The sequence below is a fragment of the Bombina bombina genome, chromosome 1 (assembly GCF_027579735.1).
Source record: "Bombina bombina isolate aBomBom1 chromosome 1, aBomBom1.pri, whole genome shotgun sequence".
Lineage (NCBI taxonomy): Eukaryota > Metazoa > Chordata > Amphibia > Anura > Bombinatoridae > Bombina > Bombina bombina.
Window position 1 is genome coordinate 1,453,065,743 of NC_069499.1, and position 20,106 is coordinate 1,453,085,848.

The 20,106-nt window shown below is 38.5% G+C and overlaps 1 protein-coding gene across 1 annotated transcript in view; it reads left to right on the forward strand.

Annotated features, from left to right (window-relative positions):
- Window positions 1–1,240: 1,240 nt before the first annotated feature.
- PYCR1 (pyrroline-5-carboxylate reductase 1) overlaps window positions 1,241–20,106 on the forward strand; it is a 64,191-nt gene continuing 45,325 nt past the window's right edge. Inside the window, exons 1-5 of the mRNA XM_053705759.1 lie at window positions 1,241–1,384; window positions 5,741–5,860; window positions 5,983–6,053; window positions 8,442–8,621; window positions 10,224–10,445. Coding sequence (XP_053561734.1) covers window positions 5,794–5,860; window positions 5,983–6,053; window positions 8,442–8,621; window positions 10,224–10,445 — 540 coding nt within the window. The 5' untranslated portion in view covers window positions 1,241–1,384; window positions 5,741–5,793. The remainder of the gene's footprint in view (window positions 1,385–5,740; window positions 5,861–5,982; window positions 6,054–8,441; window positions 8,622–10,223; window positions 10,446–20,106) is intronic.

The following is a 20,106-nucleotide window of genomic DNA, read 5'->3' on the forward strand; positions in this document are numbered from 1 at the left end:
TGTAAAATTAGCCCTTTATTGCCTACAGTAACTAGTATTATGCCCTGTTAAATTAACCCTTTACTGCCTATAGTAACTACTATAATGCACTGTAAAATTAACCCTTTATTGCGTACAGTAACTAGTATTTATGCCCTGTAAAATTAACCCTTTATTGCCTACAGTAACTAGTATTTTGCACTGTCAAATTAACCCTTTATTGCCTACAGTAACTAGTATGTATGCCCTGTAAAATTAACACTTTATTGCCTATAGTAACTACTATAATGCACTGTAAAATTAACCCTTTATTGCCTATAGTAACTACTATAATGCACTGTAAAATTAACCCTTTATTGCCTATAGTAACTACTATAATGCACTGTAAAATTAACCCTTTATTGCCTATAGTAACTACTATAATGCACTGTAAAATTAACCCTTTATTGCGTACAGTAACTAGTATTTATGCCCTGTAAAATTAACCCTTTATTGCCTACAGTAACTAGTATTTTGCACTGTCAAATTAACCCTTTATTGCCTACAGTAACTAGTATGTATGCCCTGTAAAATTAACACTTTATTGCCTAGAGTAACTAGTATTATGCCCTGTTAAATTAACCCTTTATTGCCTATAGTAACTACTATAATGCACTGTAAAATTAACCCTTTATTGCCTACAGTAACTAGTATTTATGCCCTGTAAAATTAACACTTTATTGCCTACAGCAACTAGTATTATGCACTGTAAAATTAACCCTTTACTGCCTACAGTAATGGGGTTAATAGTTTATAACTGATGGCATTGCAAGGGTTAATAGAAAAGAGATTGAATTCAGTATGTCAATATGTGCCCTAAGGACAGTGCTGTTTACATTTTAGAAGCTCTCTGTGCAGTTTCTTGAAGAAGCAACATTGTATTAACTTTGTATAGAAAACATCAACAGTGGCTGGAAATTTAAAAGGCTTGTTTCTCCCATAGAGATTAAAATACGGTTAAATAAGAGATTACCCAATTCAACATAAGTACTTGTACACATTTTATATAAAATAAAGTTTTATTTCAGGTTGCTGCATGGACGTCATGACTTACGAAGCTCCAGCACGTCTGCCCACATTAAAAATGGCGACGCACCTGCAAAGTTCAAAGGAGGACAGTTAGTTTGCCGTTGAGCCACGCGGCATATCAAATAACAACGTTCGGGGAATGGACCTGTGCATATGGGAGTGTCATTTGGGTATTGTATTTAAGATAGGGGCGTGGTTTAATTATGCTCCGTGAAGCTTCACCAATTACTGCTGTGGGCGGAGCCAGGCACGCGGTTCTAGTTCTACACTACAGATCTTCACAAAATACCGGTGTTGTGTCGAAACTGGTGGTGTTTGTCACCCGAGAGAACTGGAGGTAGATTTTTAGTGAAGTATCAAAAGTTACATTGCGTGTGAATGAGAGAATATTATGTTACATGAATCTGACAGCTCAGAGAATCCACAATATTACTTAGGGAGGCCTGGGATGCGTGTATGTGGCAGTGACGTGTGGCGAACACATTGCATGCATTGAGTGAAATGACAGTGGGTGGTTTTGTTGTACTTCTAGTATGTCTGTGACATGATGAGAGTGGCAGCAATTGTATGAGCTAGTGCAGCAGTGAATTTATATTTCTATATGACATGATGAGAGTAGCAATAATAGGTTTCACATATTGTATGAGCTAGTGAAGCATATTTATATAGTATTAGCATTGAGTAAAGAGACATTAGGTTGTTTTGTTGTATTTGTAATATGTCTGTGACATGATGAGAGTGGCAGTGATAGGCTTCACCTCCTAGTGTATGAACCAGTGCAGCAGTGAATATATATATATATATATATATATATATATATATATATATATATATATTTTAGTATTGGCACTGAGTGAAGTGACAGGGGGTGGGTGGTATTGTACTTGTAGTATGTCTATGTGGCATGATGAGACTGGCAGTGATATGTTTCACCTAGTGTATCACTAGTGAAGCAGTGCATATATATATATATATATATATATATATATATATATATATATATATATATATATATATATATATATATATATTAGAAATTCAATTAAACTCTGATTTAATGTGGCCATTATTAGGGGATTTGTACTCATGTTTATTGGATGTCTATTATATGGTGTGTGTGTGATAGTGATTTGGTGTGCATTATAAGATAAGTGACAATGAAATGGTGTAAAATATGATAGCTAATGTTTTAATGTGTATTTATTGGAATGTGTAACTTATTTTGTGTGTGTTGTGGATAAAACGTTTTCATGTGCTTGTTATTATGTTTAAAGGGACGCTGAACCCAAATTTTTTTCTTTCGTGATTCAGATAGAGCATGAAATTTTTAAGCAAATTTCAAATTTACTCCTATTATCAAATTTTCTTCATTCTCTTGGTATCTTTATTTGAAATGCGAGAATGTAAGTATAGATGCCGGAGCATTTTTGTTTAACAACCTGGGTTGTTCTTGCTGATTTGTGGATAAATTCATCCACCAATAAAAAAGTGCTGTCCACAGTACTGAACCAAAAAAAGCTTAGATGCCTTCTTTTTCAAATAAAGATAGCAAGAGAACGAAGAATAATTATGATAATAGGAGTAAATTAGAAAGTTGCTTAAAATTGCATGCTCTATCTGAATCACAAAATAAAAAATTTGGGTTCAGTGTCCCTTTTAATAGTGATCATATGTGCCTGTCAGTGTAAGTTATTTCCCATGTGGCATAGTGTGTGTGTTTTCCTTGCGTGGCAGGGTTTTCTTGTGTCTCGTGGTTTGTGGTAGTTATCTTCCATGTGCCTTGTGGATTGTTAATGTGTGTCAGTGATTTGCTGTGTGTGGAATGTGTGTAGCAGTAATATCTTGTGTGGCATGGAATATGTGTGTTCCAATGATTTCTTGCGTGAAGTATGTTTGTGGCAATGGTTTCCATTTGTGGCATGTGTGGTTGTGGATTCTCGTGTGGCTGATTTCATGTACTTGTTAGGGGGCATGTGTGAGAGACAATGATTTAATGTGTGTTATGGTTTGTGTAGGAGTGTACATGTGGCAGTGATTTGGGGTGTGAGATATTGTGCTGGTTTGTGTGTGCTGCAGTTTGATGTGTATAAGATGGTGTTTTTGTGTGTGATGCACCTCCAAAAAATTAACCATGCATAACACGTTCATGTGAACCCATTTAATTATTATAACAATATTCCATTAAGAATTAATTATATTTAAATAATACACTACATCTATCTAACTGACTATCTATATGTACTGTATATATGTATGTTGTATGATATATATATATATATATATATATATATATTATACACACATATACTGTACATATATACAGTGGATATAAAAAGTCTACACACCCCTGTTAAAATGTCAGGTTTCTGTGATGTAAAAAAATGAGACAAAAATAATAAATAATTTCAGAACTTTTTCCACTTATAATGTGACCTATAAGACTGAGTGCTGTAATAAAATTAAAAGGTGCTTCAACAAAGTATTAGTTTAAGGGTGTGCACACTTATGCAACCATATTATTTTATTTTTTTATTTTTACTTCCCTTAACCTAAAAGATTTCAGTTTGTTTTTCAATTGAGTTGTACAGTTTATAGGTCACATTAAAGGTGAAAATATACACACACATACATACATACATACATACACACCAAATGTTGGGCAAAAGAGGTAGCATTTCCAGGGACATACTACAAAATCCAGGGACTGTCCCTGGAAATCAGGGACTGCTGGCAACTATGGAAGTACCATTCAGGAGCAGCAGAGAACTGCTGGTCCTGAGCATGCACGGCTGGTGATTGACGGGCCATGTTATTGCATCTGCTTATTTGGCTAACCAGCCATGTCTGCTTGAACCAGCAGTTTTCTTCAGCTCCCAAGTTATCAGTTTAACCCAAGGTTAAATACATAGACAAATTCCCAGAAATATTTGACTTCCTTCTTTGGCCTAGTTTTCTATTGAGGAGGTAAAGTTTGAAAACATAAAAAATCTCCATAGACTTTAATGGAGATAAAGTTTTAATCACCAATTTCCAAACTTTACCACATCAATGGAATCAAGCCCATTGTTGGAACTTAATCCTACAAATAAATATATTTGTTTTTCTGTGGATTTAAAAGCCCCACAAGCAGCTGAAAAAATGCCCTTGAAACAGGCAAAAATGTGATTTCAACATGTGTAAAATTTGAAAGAGGGGAAAAAAATTGAAATACAGGTACCTCATGCAAAGTGTAGCAGGTGTCTTAGGGCTTTATTATCAAACAATTGCCCGAGAAGATGACACTGACGCTTGCAGGGGGTGCCCTCAGGGAATTCTTTAATAATAAATAGGGGGGGTTCTCATAGAAACTATTAGAGCTTGATGAGGAGACCAAAGTTTGGGGGATTCACCTAAATACTGCAGCCAATACAAGTCAGATTACTCTGCTTTCAGCGTATAGTATCTTACAGTTATCTCTTTTTGTGTATCTGTTTTTGTATTAGGGTATGTATGTATGTATGGGGTACTTGTAAAGTGCGGCTAATCACCCGTAAGGGTCTCAAGGCACTGCTCATTTTATCGACCTCGGAAGGATGAAAGGCTGAGTGGACCTCGCCGGGGATCGAACCTACAACCCTTGGGTTGCTACAGAGCTCAGCTATAGTGCCTTAGCATGCTGAGCTATCTGTCTGTAATACAGCGCTTTGTGTATTTTGACAATCTCACTACCTTTCAGTTTGCAAGATCTGCAGGGGGAAAATGTTTAGAGAATTTTCCAGATATCAGATAACTTTCAGCTACAACCATGAATAACATTTTAAAATTATTTTTGCAGAACTATTGTTCACAATCCATTTTTTTTCTACTCTAGATTTTTCATTTCAATATCTAATTTATTAGTTTTATCCACATTTTTTCAATTACATTTTATTTTGTGAGAAGTATTGTACTGTATGCATCTTCTTCACATACATAAAATGCAGGAAACACCTTTTTGCAAGACGCGCTTATTTTAAAGGGATATGAAACATGTTTTCATTTTTTCTTCATTCTCTTGGTATCTTTATTTGAAAAGCAGGAAAGTAAACTTAGGAGCTGGCCCATCTTTGGTTCAGGTTTTGGGTAGCGCTTGCTTATTGGTGACAGGACTTTAATCTGTGTAATGAAATCCCATCAATACTGTAAATTGGTTTTACTCTTGTAGACGTTCTATAAATGGAAGATTCATTGAATGAAAGCCTATAAAAGAGGCAGTTGTAGTGGGCGGTGTAGCCAGACAATAGCTGTACTGCCCAACTGCAGGAAAGTGTCTGGTGCTGGGCGGCTGGGAGCACAGCGTTAGAACAGGATGCATGGGGTCAGATTATTAAAATGACCATAGGATAGAGCATCAATTTATGGATTAATAGATCAGGTTAATTTATTTTTCCAGTTTAGTGTCTGCTTGAACATTTACATTAGTATTGCCACGTAATTATAAACCACTTGAGTAACAACAGGTAGTGTGTCTCATGATTCCTAGTGAGCAGAAAAAAATATGAATGTTTTTGGATTGGCACATAAAATGTCATGCATACTCACACGCTTGCTGCCTTTGTACTGTGTATAACTTGTTGCCTTTGTACATTGAACATTCCTGTAGTTTTTCCTTCTTTTCATAGGTATTCCGTAATATAAACACATTGCTTAGATATGTCCTTGTCTGTTTCCCTAGGTGCCAAAGCTTTCCCTAATTTCCTGTACAGTCTTATCCACACAAACGCCATCATGAGTGTTGGGTTTATAGGTGCTGGACAACTGACCTACGCCCTGGTGAGGGGCTTCACGGCAGCAGGTATGTAACTGGATGCCCTTTTACAGTGTCACTGGTATGTGGCCCATGAACTAAGCCACAATACTACACCAGGACCTTTATGTATATTTTTTATTGGTATATGCATTTTTTTTATATTTCAGGAGTGTTAGCAGCGCACAAGATTACCGCAAGTTCTCCAGAAACAGAGCTGCAGACAGTAGCTGGACTCCGGGTGAGAGATACAGAACTGATATTGATGGATTATGGAGATGTGTAATACCAAGCTGGGAGATATAGATAGATATATAGATAGATATAGATAGATATAGATAGATATAGATATACATAGATATATATATAGATATATATAGATAGATATATATCTATCTATCTAATCACATACATACAGATCTAATTGTGTAGTTCATTAACAAATCTAGACAGGCCAGAAGGCTTGTGTTTTCCCACAGAAAACATCTGGAATACATTGTTTCCAATGCAGCAAAGGATTCTGGGTAAGATATGCAAATTAGGTTCACAATGACGCCCCTTTTAACTTCAAGTCTGCTTTTCAGCAGATTCCCTTAACGCCAAAGCATCGCTGTTTACACAGCTTATAAGCTTAGCTAGGGTTAGTGCAGTGATTCATAACCATCCCTGGACAGACTGTTTCGTAGTTATTGATACTCATCAGCTGGGAGAAGGTTTGAATCACTGCTGGGTGAAGTTGATTTTGGGCAAAATACAACATTTAAAATTAGGGGGAGGTAAAACGTGAGTTTTTAAAGTCTTCCACTACGCACAAAATATAGAGAAAATAACTCATTGTGTAGTTCATTAACAAATCTAGACAGGCCAGAAGGCTTGTTTTTCCCACAGAAAACCTCTGGAATCCTTTGCTGCATTGGAAACAATGTATTCCAGAGCTTTTCTGTGGGAAAAACAAGCCTTCTGGCCTGTCTAGATTTGTTAATGAACTACACAATGAGTTATTTTCTCTATTTTGTGCATAGCAGAGGATTTTAAACTCACCTTTTACCTCCCACTAATTTAAAATTTATGTATTTTCCAGCTTTCCAGTTTACTTTTAACATAAATTTTGCTTCATTCTCATGATATCCTTTTATTAAAGGAGCAGCAATGTCCTACTGGAAGCTAGCTGAACACATCAGTAAGCCAATGACGAGGCCTATATGGGCAGCTAGCGCCCAGCTTCTGAGTCTACCTAGGTATCGATTTCAACAAAGGAGAGAAGAGAAAGAAGCAAATTATATAATAGAAGTAAATTGGAAAGCTGTTTAAAATTACATGGTTTATTTGAAACATGAGAGAAAAATGTTGGGTTTCATATCCCTTTAAAGCTCACTGGCTGATATGGACAACTCACACATCCCTGCTGAAAAATAAAGAACAATTGAATTATGTTTTGCACAGTAATATCCATTTATAAAACAAAATTAAAAAAACTAAAACTATCACATTCCAAAAAATACTTTTTTTTTTTTTTTTCAATGCAATTAAAAAAAAGGAACACTGATGCAGAGTCAACAGGATTGCCAAGGAGGTTATACTAGTGAGGCAAGATCGCCTAACTTGGGGCTAAGCGTGCAGATTTAGAGGACATTTGATTTTTAGGAGGCTTTTAATTGGAAAGAATAACTCACAACTTATGTTCTAAATGCATTCGGCTAAAAATGAGGTATAGTAACAAAATGATCTGAAACGGTGTGTAATGGGATATTGGACGCAAATGGTCATTGAAGGGTTAAAGGGAAATATTACTCAGTTATTTTCTGTCATGCATATGAAAGAGCAGCTGTTAAACATCTGCATATAAAAAGCGTTAAGAATAAAAAGGTGTTTAAAGGGACAGTCTACACCAGAATTGTTATTGTTTTAAAAGATAGATAATCCCTTTATTACCCATTCCCCAGTTTTGCATAACCAACACAGTTATATAAATATACTATTTACCTATGTGATTACCTTGTATCTAAGCATCTTCTGACAGCCCCCGATCACATAACTTTTTAATTATTATCTATTGACTTGCATTTTAACCAATTAGTGCAGTGTCTACCACAACCCATGGGCATGATCACAATTTTATCTATATGGCCCACATGAATAAGGAATCCCCTGTTGTGAAAAGCAAATACAAAAGCATGTGATAAGAGGCTGTCTGTAGGGCTTAGAAACAGGCAGAAATTTAGAGGTTTAAATGTTATAAAGTATATTGAAAACAATGTTTGTTGTGGAAAGCTGGGGAATGCGTAGTAAAGGCATATTTAAACAATAACAATTTTAGTGTTGACTGTCCCTTTAAGGGGAAACTAACAGGAAGTGTATGGTTGTGCATAATGTAGTCCAGTATTCTACTGCTAACTGCCCGACAGGGACAACTCCAGCGGGAAAAAATTGATTTATTCAAGGTGGGAACATAAAAAAAAAAAAAATAAGATGCTCTGTAATATACTTTTCACATTTTTGAGTATCGTGTCCCTTAAAAAATTAGAAGCTTGAAGGTGAAGTGAAAATCCATAAGCTTAAATTAAGCAGTTGCTAGATTTTCATGTAATAGATGTTTCATAACAATAAGACATGTTTTCTGTGTTTCCAGAAAATTGGTATAAACTTCAGTAATAGTAATAAGGACACAGTGAAGAACAGTGACGTCCTGTTCCTGGCGGTGAAACCCCCCATAATCCCATTTGTGCTGGATGAAATTGGCTCTGAGCTAGAGGACCGCCATATGGTTGTATCGTGTGCCGCAGGTGTCACCATCAGCTCTATTGAAAAGGTATCTTCAGTGGTAGACAGTGAGCAGCCCTTGGCATTGGCTAATCAAACTAATGAAAGCATAAGTGCAAATGGACAATCACAAGACAAAGTGGTTTAACAGCACCAACATTAATGCTTAGAGATTGACAATGGGCAGTAGCAAGAAGCAGTAGCCAGGTTCACTGTAGACCACATATCTCATTTAGTATCCGATAATCTAAAGCTCGTAATTCTGGTCTCTTCAGTACTGTGTGGTCTTCAAAGAATTTTCGTATGGTAAAGTGTAGCTGGAGAGCTGTTAATCTCACTATGCAGGGTTCTGGATATGGGGAGGTACATAACAATATATAGCTAAAAAAACTAAATAAAAGCTTTTGAGATATTATCTCCATTATCATCAGGCTCTTTGTCTAGTAATATCTAGTAGCTAAAGCCTTCTCATTGTAATGAACAGAGACTGATACTGTAAGTTCCAGAAATAAAATCTAGGGATAGTCTGTGTATAACTTTAAAGTAGCTTTGCTACACTGACTTACCTAGTTATTATCCATTAATTCCAAAAGATTGCCCCTTGGTGAAACTGTCAGTCTCTGGGAACTGTGCAGCTTACAGGCATACCTTGTTTTATTGCGCTTTGCAGATATTGCTGTTTTTTTATTTTTTTATTTATTTTTTTTAACAATTTTAAAGGTTTGTAGCATTCCTGCGCCGATCAAGCTTATTGGTGGGTGTGTGTATATATATATATATATATATATATATATATATATATATATATATATATATATATATATATATATATATATATATATATATATATATATATATATATATATATATATATATATATATATATATATATATATATATATACACATATATATATATATATATATATATACACATATATATATATATATATATACACAGCAAGAAAAAAAGATTATGGCTCAGATTATGTTTTTTTGGCAATAAAGTATTTTTTATTTAAAGAGAGAGAACCTCCCCCTTCCCCCCCAAAAAAAATAAGTCAGTGTATAATTTTAAACAACTTTCCAATTTATTTCTATTAAAATCAGGAAGGTAACTCATGTCTACAGCACTATATGGCAGTAGTTTTGCAAAAATGTTATACAATAGCAAAAGCACTATATAGCAGTGCTATTTCCTGTTATGTAGTGTTCCAGACATGTGCACGCTACCTATCCAGATATCTCTTCAAAAAAGAATAATAGATGAATGAAGCAAATTTGATAATAGAAGTAAATTAGAAACTTTATTTTTCTCAATCATGAAAGTGAGGATTTGTTTGTTTTTTTAGACATAATGCTATTGCACACTTAATAGACTATATTGTAAACATAACTTATATGCAATGAGAAACCAAAAAAATTGTGAAATTGATTAATTGCATTGTGGTGGTCTGGAACCGAACCCGCATTATCTCCGAGAGGTGTGTGTGTGTATATATTTTTGTTTTCTTTTTGCCCTTTAGTTTCTATATTCCCTTATGTAGTTATTGTCTTATTTCTGATATCCTCTTTCTTTGTGGTCTTAATTTTTCACTCATCTCTGCTCACTATTCATCACCATTAACAAACCCTTCTTCTCTTCTGTTTAGAAACTTAGCTTGTTTCATCCAGCTCCCAAGGTGCTCCGCTGCATGACCAACACACCTGTGATTGTGAGGGAAGGGGCCACAGTCTACGCCACAGGGACCCATGCAGCGGTTGAGGATGGGAAGTTATTAGAGCAGCTAATGGCGAGTGTGGGCTTTTGCACTGAAGTGGAGGAAGATCTGATTGATGCAGTCACCGGGCTGAGTGGCAGTGGACCTGCTTATGTGAGTATCAGCTAATGGAGGAGTTGTATAAGGATGTCTTGACTCTAGGGTGGGTGCGGTGTACCAGGCATGCTGTGGACGTATATATTAGCTGGGTATATATGTTTTATACCTGGTCCCCTTTCTATACATGTCTAACACAGCGTGTAACCTCCGTGCCAGCAGACCTGCTCTTGTGATATATAACTTTCTATGTATCTCTGATTTGTGAAACTTAGATGAATCAAGCTGCTAAATTAGTTTTAATGCATTTAATGGTGCAGTGGGACACGCTAACAATTAAAGACATAAAAATGCAAAAAAAATGCTGTATTGTTTAATTATATTGAAGCATTGGGAAAATAACAAAATGCTCTGTGATTAATCCTTGCAGAGGAGCTAAACCCATAGGTAAAGTCCTCTTCAGGGCAGTAATGCACTACTGGGAGGAGCAAGCTAAACACAGCTGGCAAACCAATGTCCTGAGAATCCTGGTAAATGAAAGCGAAGTTTTAGAACCAAAATGTAACAAGTTAACTGCAGAATTTGTTTTGTTTAGAAGATGAGACAAACGTGAATTACTATGTGTTTGCCTACTGCAGATCATGTTTGTGCCTAACAGTGCAGCTTCACAGCAGCAATGCAACGTAAGATACATTACGCCAGATGTTTATCAGCCCCTCCTCTGGCTGCTGTGTGGTGACTTAACCACTATGCACCTTCACTTTCTTCTAGATATGCAGAGTTCAGAGCTGCATGCAGCCTGCTTGTCATTATAGCAACATAAAAGAGCACATCAGCATTTTTACTAGCTATGTGTTTAACCTCAGCAAATCAGTTTTCACTTGGGACCAGCAGTTCTCTGTGGGTCCTGGGAATTACTTGTACTATGTTTTTAACTCCTTTGTGAGGGTTAAGCATGTAGACTTGCAGGGTCGGTAGTGCTACAATGACATGCTGTAATAAATTAGAACACTTAATTTATCAATTATAATGTCACTTTTAAAGTATTTTGTTAGCAAAATGTCCATTGTTCTGTAGTCCCAGCACACACCCCTTGTACAGCTCTTGTGCATATCAAGCAATCAATGTGCAGCATGTAGGGAGTCAATAGCATATACTCCAGCCTCTCTTGGTAAGTGTAAAAATAATCTTTGTGCAACTATATTCTACACATATACATAATATACGTATATTAAAGGAAATAGTATCTCTGTAGACAGTTTCAAAACTATTTAATCAACGTGTCATTCAGTAAACAAGATCATGTACAACTATTTGTTGGCTGTACTTTTGTCACCTCACATGTGGCTCAGTAACAAAGAAAAAGGAACAAATAAGTGGCAATTTGTAGTTACAAAGGGAAATGTAAAAGTGAGAAGAATAGTGTCATAGGAAAGATTTTTTTTCTAAACAATGTGGACCAGAATGAAGTATAATAATCCTAATTGGAATGATAGTAAGAGTTCAAGATGAACTTGTAGTGAAGAAAGTCCGATATTTTCTCCAGTGTCACTGAGCAGTACGGGAACATCTGCGTAGGTATCGTGTCAGGAGTATGCCAGGGCTGTTATTCTCAAAATGAAACCTTTTATATAAAAAAAACATGATTTAAATTGCATCTGACTGACTAGTAATTAATATCCCTTTAATTTAAATCGATTTTAAAAAGTAAATAAATGCTAGAAAGAATGATGTATTCAGAGCAAAGATTTATACTTAGAATAATATGTAGATGTATTTTTACTATTATATTAGTTGTTTAAATATTGATGATATAATAATAATAATATTATTATCATCATCATCATCAGTTATTTGAATGACCCTGCAACATGCTCAGCCCTGGGTGCTGGAATGGCACTCACAGGAAGCTGTGCTATCCCCAGAGTCACAGGCAGTTAACCCCAGACAAGTCAGGGTGCAAGGCCCATAGGGAAAATTACAGAAAAAATTAATACAACACACAGAGAAAGTCCAGCACTCACAAGCTCTCGGCTAAGATTAAAAGCAAAATTGGAAGGGTTAGTTACCGCACCTGGCCAAATAGGACATGCCCAGGTACCACGTCAAGGTCTTTCCCATCCTGGGTCCCTAATACAGCCAAACAATGTAAGCTCTCAATAAAAAAATATGGGAACCACTCAAGGGTGTACAGGCTTATGTAATCTCCTCTCACACATAAAACGGGATATTGGCGCACATCCACTTCTCTGGCTTTATAAAAAAAACTTTAATACCCTGTCATGAGCACACCTGAGCTTGGGAGGGGCACTTTAACCAATCAAAGATGGTCATTTTAGCAGTTAGAAGGCGGCAAGGTGGTCATTGCTTTATTTCTAACATTATGGTACCCCATGATAGACAACCAGGGATGGTTACTGTTTTTTTCTTTTTCTAACAGGTCCCTGACAGATGTTGGTGAATCAGTCACACCTAAGAAGCTGTTTCCTGCCCTACAGCTGGATACACAGGTAAGTGCTCTTACCTTCTAGGTTCTGAGGGCAGCACTCTAGAGGTTAATTCTCAGTGGATCATTAAATGGGACTCTGTTAATTCCTGTACATTGGGAATTTATTTCTGGGCGGTTTATTTCATGCAGACACTTAAGATGCGAACTTAATTTTATCAGGATAGGGGTTAATGCTTTACCCTTCATTTTGAGACTGAAACTGGCTGGCTATATTTGCAATCGGGTATCTCTGGGAAATTTAATGCGTATTTGAGATTTTATATTTGGCTTAACTGTCAAGTGTAATGGATCAGGGGACTTTACTTTTAACGTAGCGCTTTAATTTTGCTCCCTTTGACAGCCTGTGGCGCAATTACTTTTACAGTGCGCTCACGTGACTATACAGTCCTGGCCAAAAGTTTTGAGAATGACACAAATATTAATTTTCACAAAGTCTGCTGCCTCATTTTTTATGATGGAAATTTGCATATACTCCAGAATGTTTTGAGTAGTGATCAGATCAATTGCAATTAATTGCAAAGTCCCTCTTTGCCATGAAAATTAACTTACTCCCCAAAAAACATTTCCACTGCATTTCAGCCCTGCCACAAAAGGACCAGCTGACATATCAGTGATTCTCTCATTAACACAAGTGTCAGTGTTGATTAGGACAAGGCTGGTGACCACTCTGTCATGCTGATTGAGTTAGAATAACAGACTGGCAGCTTTAAAGGAGGTGGTGCTTGAACTCATTGTTCTTCCTCTGTTAATAATGGTTTCCTGCAACGAAACACGTGCAGTTATAATTGCTTTGCACAACAAGGGATTCATAGACAAGGATATTGCTGCTACTAAGATTGCACCTAAATCAACCATTTATTTGATCATCAAGATCTTCAAGGAGAGAGGTTCAATTGTTGTGAAGAAGGCTTCAGGGCACCCAAGAAAGTCCAGCAAGCACCAGGACCATCTCCTAAAGTTGATTCAGCTGCAGGATCGGGGCACCACCAGTTCAGAGCTTGATCAGGAATGGCAGCAGGCAGGTGTGAGTGCATCTGCACACGTAGTGAGGCGAAGACTTTAGGAGGATGACCTGGTGTCAAGAAGGGCTGCAAAGAAGCCACTTCTCTCCAGGAAAAACATCAGAGACAGACTGATATTCTGAAAAAGGTACAGGGATTGGACTGCTGAGGACTGGGGTAAAGTAATTTTCTCTGATGAATCCTCTTTACTATTGTTTGGGGCATTGGAAAAATACCTTGTCCGCAGAAGAAAAAGTGAGCGCTACCATCAGTCCTGTGTCATGCCAACAGTAAAGTAGCCTGAGACCATTCATGTGTGGGGTTGCTTCTCAGCCAAGGGAGTGGGCTCACTCACAATTTTGCTTAAGAACACAGCCATGAATAAAGAATGGTTCAAAAACTTCCTCCAAGAGCAACTTCTCCCAACCATCCAAGGACAGTTTGATGACGAACAATGCCTTTTCCAGCATGATGGAGTACCTGCCATTAGGCAAAAGTGATAACTAAGTGGCTTGGGGAACAAAACATCGAAAATTTGGGGTCCATGGCCAGGAAACTCCCCAGACCTTATTAGAATTAAGAACTTGTGGTCAATCCTCAAGAGGTGGGTGAACAACCCCCCCCCCCCTCCATCACATATTCTGACAAAATCCAAGCATTGATTATGCAAGAATGGGCTGCCATCAGTCAAGATGTGACCCAGAAGTTGATTGACAGCATGGCAGGACAATTTGCAGAGGTTTGAATAAGAAGGGTCAACACTGCAAATATTGACTCTTTGCATAAACAATGAAATTGTCGAGTAAAAGCCTTTGACATTTATGAAATGCTTGTAATTGTACTTCAGTATACCATAGTAACATCTGACAAAATGATCTAAAAACACTGAAACAGCAGACTTTGTGAAAATTAATATTTGTGTCATTCTCTAAACTTTTGGCCAGGACTGTATATGCTCTCCTGCCATCCTGTTACATTGCGGCTTAGTTCACAAGCGACATGCAACTCCGCTCTCTAAGTTTAATTGCGCTCACGTGAATTTCACTCATCCTACACATAACGGCTTGGAGAGCGGAGCTCCGTGCTGCTTGTGAGCTGGGTCCAAGAAGTTTCACATTAAGTACGAATTGACTAAAAGTAGAAAAGACTTGTGTATAAACCATCATTTACATTGGTGTCCGGTTACTAGTGGGTACTCCTGGCCCCGGTGTAGTGAGTTACCTCAGGAAGACTGAGGATATAGAGGTGGTTGCTATAGTCAAATTTCCTAATATTGTTTCCTAATATTTTATTTTATCTTTCAATTCTGTAGGAATATTTTCTTTTTCCTAAGATGGACTCGGATCAAAATTTCAGTTAATTTTGAAAAATGTTTGCTTTGTTTGGAAGCTCAGATAGTGCCCCCTATGCAATTTTGTTCTACATGTTTGGATAAAACTTTAAAGTTTAAAGACAAGATTTCCCCTCCTGAGGTCTCTCAGGGTATTGTTGTACATTCCATGCCTCACCTCTTTTCTAAAACGTCCCATACTGTTTCACATGAAGTGCCCTGCGATTCCTCTCAACATCCTCCTGGGGGTGTTTATTCACCAGGGGATTTTGATGCACAGATAACATGTGCTGTTTCAGCAGCCTTATCAGCCTTTCCTGTTGCTGGTAAAAGAGGAAACCCAAAAATATTACTGTTAATAAGGGTTCTGACTCAGCTAAGGCTGCGTTAGTCAGTCTTTCTCAGTTATCTGATGAGGATGATTCCTCAGTGGCTTTTGAGGGCAAATTCAGAGGGTACATTTGAAGGAGGTATTTGCTACTTTGGACTCCGACCCGTCTGTTGCTGAGAATCCAAAGAATTCTAGTAAATTTAACAGGGTATATGATGTACCTTCATCTGTGGATGTATTTCCAGTTTTTCCAGTTCTAGACCCTATGTCAGATATCCTAGCTATAGCTCAGGAATTGGATAAACCAGGGATTCCTTTTCTTTCTAAAGACACAATGAGTCCACGGATCATCTAATTACTATTGGGAATATCACTCCTGCCCAGCAGGAGGTGGTAAAGAGCACCACAGCAAAGCTGTTAAATATCACCTCCCTTCCCTCCAACCCCAGTCATTCTCTTTGCCTACGTTAGAGCAAGGAAGTGGTAAAGTGTTTTCCAGCCTGATTCTCAAATGGGGACAGCCGGATCTGGGCCTCATGGCATCGCAGCAGAATGCCAAGCTCCCGAGGTACAGGTCGAGGTCAAGGGACCCTCAGGCGGTACTGATAGATGCCCTGGCGGTACCTTGGAATTTCAATCTCGCATACCTATTTCCTCCGTTAGCTCTGCTTCCTTGGGTCATTGCTCAAATCAAGCAAGAAAGGGCATCGGTGATCCTCATTTCACCGGCGTGGCCTCGCAGGTTTTGTTATGCAGACCGGGGGGACATGTCATTTCTTCCACCTTGGAGACTTCCGTTGAGGAAGGACCTTTTTTTTTCAAGGGCCCTTCCTTCATCCAAATCTAGTTTCTCTGAAGCTGACTGCTTGGAGATTGAACACTTAATTTTATCCAAGCAGAGATTTTCTGATTCGGTCATTGAGACCATGATTCAGGCTCGTAAACCTGTGACTAGAAAGATTTACCACAAGATATGGCGTAAATATCTATATTGGTGTGAATCAAAGGGCTACTCTTGGAGTAGCGTTAGGATTCCTAGAATTCTGTCCTTTCTCCTTGAAGGTTTGGAGAAGGGTTTATCGGCACGTTCCCTAAAGGGTCAAATATCTGTCTTGTCTATTTTGTTACATAAACGTCTGGCGGACGTACCAGACGTGCAATTGTTTTGTCAGGCCTTGGTCAGGATCAGGCCTGTGTTCAAGCCAATTATTCCTCCCTGGCGTCTTAATTTAGTTCTTAAGGTTCTTCAAGGGGCTCCGTTTGAGCCTATGCATTCCTTTAGATATTAATTTGTTTCTTGTTGCGATTTCATCTGCTTGTAGAGTGTCAGAGCTCTCGGCATTACAGTATGAGTCTCCTTACCTTATTTTTCATTCGGATAAGGTGGTTTTGCGTAGTAAGTTAGGGTTCCTCCCTAAAGTAGTTTCAGACCGGAACATTAATCAGGAGATTGTTATTCCTTCCTTGTGTCCTAATCCTTCATCTCAAAAGGAACGGCTTTTGCACAACCTGGACATGGTGCGTGCATTAAAATTCTATTTACAGGCGACTAAGGATTTTCGTCAGTCTTCTGCTCTGTTTGTGGTGTTCTCTTGGAAACGTAAGGATCAGAAAGCTATGGCTACTTCTCTTTCTTTATGGCTGAAGAGTATCATTCGCTTTGCCTATGAAACTGCTGGACAGCAGCCTCCTGAGAGAGTTACGGCTCATTCTACGAGGGCTGTTTCCTCTTCCTTGGCATTCAAAAATTAAGCTTCTGTGGAATAGATTTGCAAGGCTGCAACTTTGTCCTCTCTTAACACTTTTTCAAAATTCTATAAATTTGACACTTTTGCCTCCGCTGAGGCCGCTTTTGGGAGAAAGGTTCTTCAAGCAGTGGTTCCTTCCGTTTAGGTTCTCTGTCTTGTCTCTCCCTTATCTGTATACTCTAGTTTGGGTATTGGTTCCCAATAGTAATTAGATGATCCATGGACTGATAGTCATTAGATAGAGAAAACAAAATGTATGCTTACCTGATAAATTTATTTATTTCTTGACACGATGAGTCCACAGCCTGCCGTGTTGTTTAGACAGGTTGTTGGTATATTATAAACTTCAGACACACCTGCACCTTGTTGCTTCCTTTCTCTCCTTTGCTTCGGTCGAATGACTGGGGTTGGAGGGAAGGGAAGTGATATTTAACAGCTTTGCTGTGGTGCTTTTTGCTGCCTCCTGCTGGGCAGGAGTGATATTCCCAATAGTAATTAGATGATCCGTGGACTCATCGTGTCAAGAAATAAATAAATTTATCAAGTAAGCATAAATTTTGTTTTTCCCCGTATCCTTTTTTTAAAAAGATGTTTCCTGTTGCTGACTCTATATACGTGACTCATGGCGCACAGTGCCCAAGGTAGAGGGAGCTATCTCTACTCTTGCCAAGATGACTACTATTCCTATTGAGGATAGTTGTTCTTTCAAGGATCCCATGGATAAGAAGCTTGAGGCTTTTTTTTTTTTTTTTTTAAAGAAAATCTACATCCATTACAGTGGCAGTGGTGCGATGGCTTACCTGATCTAATCTCAGAGGAGACTACTATAGAGGAGATCCAGGATAGGATCAGGGCTCTCAAGCTGGCAAATACTTTTATTTGTGATGCCAAACATGCAAGTGCTTAGACTGGGTGCTAAGATTTCTGGTTTCACGATTTTAGCTCGCAGAGCTCTGTAGTTAAAATCTTGGTTTGCCGATGTCACATCCAAGTCCAAACTTCTGTCTTTGCCTTATAAGGGCAAAACCTTATTGGTCCGGGTCTGGCTGAGATCATTTCCAAAATTACAGGTGGAAAGGGATCTTTCCTACCTCAGGATACAAAGAATAGACCTAAGGGTCGCCAGAATTCTAATTTTTTTTCTTTTCGTAACTTTAAGGTACAAAAATCTTCCTCCTCTTCCAAGTCGGAACAATCCAAGTCTTCTTGGAGGTACAGTGAGCCTTGGAATAAGTGGAAGCAAGCCAAGAAACCTTCCGCTGATCCTGTCTTGGATCAAGTGGGGGTGGCAGGCTCTTTTTTTTTTTTTTTTTTGGGAAGGCTTGGATACGCGATGTCCCAGATCCTTGGGCCGTAGACATAGCATCCCACGGTTACAGAATAGAATTCAAATCTTGTCCTCCCAGAGGCAGATTTCTCCTATCAAGGTTATCTGCAAACCAGTTAAAGAGAGGCCTTCTTATACTACGTAAAGGACCTATCTTCCCTGGGAATGATTGATCCAGTTCCGGTAGAGGAACAGGGTCTAGGATTCTATTCAAATCTATTTGTGGTTCTGAAAAAGGAGGGAACTTTCCGTCCTATCCTAGACCTAAAGTGTCTCATCAAATTCCTCAGGGTTCCGTCCTTCTTCTAAATGGAGACCATTCGATCCATTCTTCCCTTGGTACAAGAGGGTCAGTTCATGACGACCATAGATCTGAAAGACGCATATCTTCATGTTCCCATTCACAGGTATTATTACCAGTATCTGAGGTTTGTTGCCCTTCCTTTTGGCCTTGCTATGGCTCCTAGAATTTTCACAAACATTCTGGGGGCTCTTTTGACAGTGGTCAGGGAATTGCTGTGGCTCCTTACCTGGACGACATCTTGGTTCAAGCGTCATCTTTTCATCTTGCAAGATTTTATACAGATATGTTGTCTATTCTATGTTTCCCACGGGTGGAAAGTGATTCTGGAAAAGAGTTCCCATGTACCAGATACAAGGGTGTGTTTCTCAGGGACAATTATAGATTCCCTGTCCATAAAGATTTTCCTGACGGATGTCAGAAAATCCAAACTTCTTGCTTTGTGCCTTTCTCTCCAGTCTGATATTCGTCCAGCAATGAAGGAGGTGACTCGCATTCTTCAGTGGGCGGAAGCTAACGATTGTCTATCTGCCATCCACATTCCAGGGGTAGACAACTGGGAAGCAGATTTCCTGAGCAGACAGACCTTTCATCCCAGGGAGTGGGCTCTCCATCCGGAGGTATTCTCAGAAATAACCCTCAGGTGGGGGGCTACGGAGTTGGATCTGGTGACATCTCGTCAACACGCCAAGATTCCAAAGTACGGTTCAAGGTCAAGGGATCCTCAAGCCATTCTGATGGATGCTCTGACAGTTCCTTGGAACTTCAATCTTCCCTCCATTTGATCTCCTTCCATGAGTCATTGCTCATATCAAACAGGAGAGAGCGTCTGTGACTCTAATAGCTCCTGCATGGCCTCGCAGGATCTGGTTTGCGGATCTGGTGAGGATGTCATCTCTTCCTCCTTGGAGGTTACCTCTGAGGAATGACCTTCGACTTGAGGGTCCTTTCCTCCACCCAAATCGGGATTCTCTGAAGCTGACTGCTTGGAGATTATGCCTAGTTTTGGCTAGACGTGGCTTCTCTGTGAAGATCATAGATACCATGTTTCAGGCTCGTAAGCCTGTTACACGCAGAATTTACCATAAGGTATAGCGTAAATACCTTTTTATTGGTGTGATTCAAAGGGTTTCTCTTGGAACAGAGTAAGGGTTCCTCAAATCTTTGCTTT